Genomic DNA, 2,162 nt, shown 5'->3' with positions numbered 1-2,162 from the left:
GTGTGTGTGTGTGTGTGTGTGTGTGTGTGTGTGTGTGTGTGTGTGTGTGTGTGTGCGTGTGTGTTAACGGCTTATTGATCTTGACTGGGTAGTCTGTCCGTTCACTCATAATAGTAGCAGCCGACAGAACAAATACACAGAAGAGACATTTAGACAACGAGGTGATAGAGGTTGAAAATTTGGTTCTTAAGAAAACATCAATCTTCTTTTAGATGAAATGTTTTCTCTTTCTCTCTCTTTCTCTCAGTCTCTATCTTTCTCTCTATCTCTCTCTCTCTCTCTCTCTCTCTCTCTCTCTCTCTCTCTCTCTTTCGTTTATTGTATTCATTCTGTTGAGTCTTTTCGTGGCAAATAAAGTCACAATTACTTGAAGATGTTTGAACAGTATTTGGTTTGATAGTATATTTTTCCCTAACTCTATTACTTTTGAAACTGTAAATACGAATAGGAAATAATAAAAATGAAAAATCAATGACTATCTTCTAAGTGAAATATCTTTCCTCTTATTCTATCTACTTTTAGTTGCAAGGCGTTTTTGTCAGTTATTGCGGCGGCAGACATCTTTAAACCACCTGTGTCAAGCTGCTCGAACGGTCACACAAAACAGAGAGATTACAAGTCAAATGTCTGAAGATTGGCTAAACATTGACCTCAATTCTATAGTAAAACAAACCCTCTATACTATGGACCACTACAGCGAGAAAGATCACAAGACGATTGCGAATTGTAAGTACCTACGGCATCCTTTTACCCACACCGACTTTTCTAAATAAATCGATAAATAATTGTGTGTGAACGCGTACTTTCTTATTATCGACAACCAACTTTTTATTTACAAAAGTAAAGGAAATATTACGCTCGTAAGAAGAGCGTAATAGTTGCTCGGTGGACTTTCGGAAGAGCTATCATTACCACATCGAGAAAAGCAGGGGCTGGATTAAGACCCGTAGTTGCCTTAAGCACTTAAAAGATGTTGGTGCTCCCACGTATATGTAATTCAAAATATAATCAATGATGAATCATAAGATAAATTTTCATTTTTCAAAATGAAACAAATCTAACAGTAAGATGAAAAATAATGCTTATTTTTGTATACTTCCTCTTTATTTATATTTGAAATGATTCCTCTTACTTTTTTTTAACTGCAAAATTTATACTGGAGAATATGGTATGAAAACAGAGATCAAATTTGTTATAATACAACACAATATAATAAAATAAAATGTAATATAAAAAAGACAAAAAAGAAATTGCATATTTTATTAAACAGCAAACTCCCATTTGCATCAGCTTATATTTCGGAATTCTCTCCCTTTTTCTCTTTCCAAAAATTGTCATTAATGCTAATGGATCTTTTTTCTAATCACTGTGAGTGTAATTTCATACGCAAAGCGAGTTAATCTGCAGATATCAACGAACAAGCAAAATATATATATATATTTTTTTTAATCTAGAAATAATCGTAGTCTTTGAAGCAAGCAACTATAATTAATATTACTGGTCTTTTTCTGTCAACTGGTATCCTTTCAGTGTGCCGAGAATTTGAGCGTCTGCTCGAAGACCAAGCTCCCGTTGAATGCTACCTAGAATGGTTAGACACTATGGTGGACAGGTGTGTTGTCAAGGTAAGATTAACCACAACTTTGCCATGCATTATTTTACACACACACACACACAACACACACACAGCACATACACACATATTTGACTACACTTCTAATATTCTTTTCTATTCTAGGCACAAGGCCAGAAGTTATTAGGGAGGGGGTCAATCAATTAGAACGATCTCAGTACGCAACTGGTACTTAATTTATCGATCCGGAAAGGATGAAAGGCAAAGTCGACTTCGGCGGAATTTGAACTCAGAACGCTTCCCCTGGCATGCTAACGTTTCTGCCGCCTTACCGCACTTTTAATATTGAGTCTATTCCACAGTCTGTTATACTTGAAATAGCTTTAACCCCTTAGCATTTAATCCGGCCATATCCGGCCTAAATATTCTGCTTGCTTTAGGTTCAAACTGGCCAGATCCGGCCTCTCACTCCTACCCTAAAATGTCATTCTAAAAATATCCAATCACATCATCGAAATCTGAAAGCTATGAGATAATGCACAGTTAATTCAAAACGATATGAACAGATCATCATTACATATGGCAGAGT

At 35.8% G+C, this 2,162-nt stretch overlaps 1 protein-coding gene across 1 annotated transcript in view; it reads left to right on the top strand.

Moving 5' to 3' along the window:
• Positions 1–2,162, top strand: part of LOC106880591 (transcription factor RFX4-like) — an 85,915-nt gene that overhangs the window by 66,655 nt on the left and 17,098 nt on the right. The window contains 2 exon segments of the mRNA XM_052968016.1: positions 523–726; positions 1,531–1,625. Of these exon segments, the coding sequence (XP_052823976.1) occupies positions 523–726; positions 1,531–1,625 (299 nt within the window).

Source organism: Octopus bimaculoides, chromosome 5 (genome assembly GCF_001194135.2).
Source record: "Octopus bimaculoides isolate UCB-OBI-ISO-001 chromosome 5, ASM119413v2, whole genome shotgun sequence".
NCBI lineage: Eukaryota > Metazoa > Mollusca > Cephalopoda > Octopoda > Octopodidae > Octopus > Octopus bimaculoides.
The sequence above is the reverse complement of the archived record's forward strand: the minus strand, read 5'-3'. Positions and strand labels throughout refer to the sequence as shown.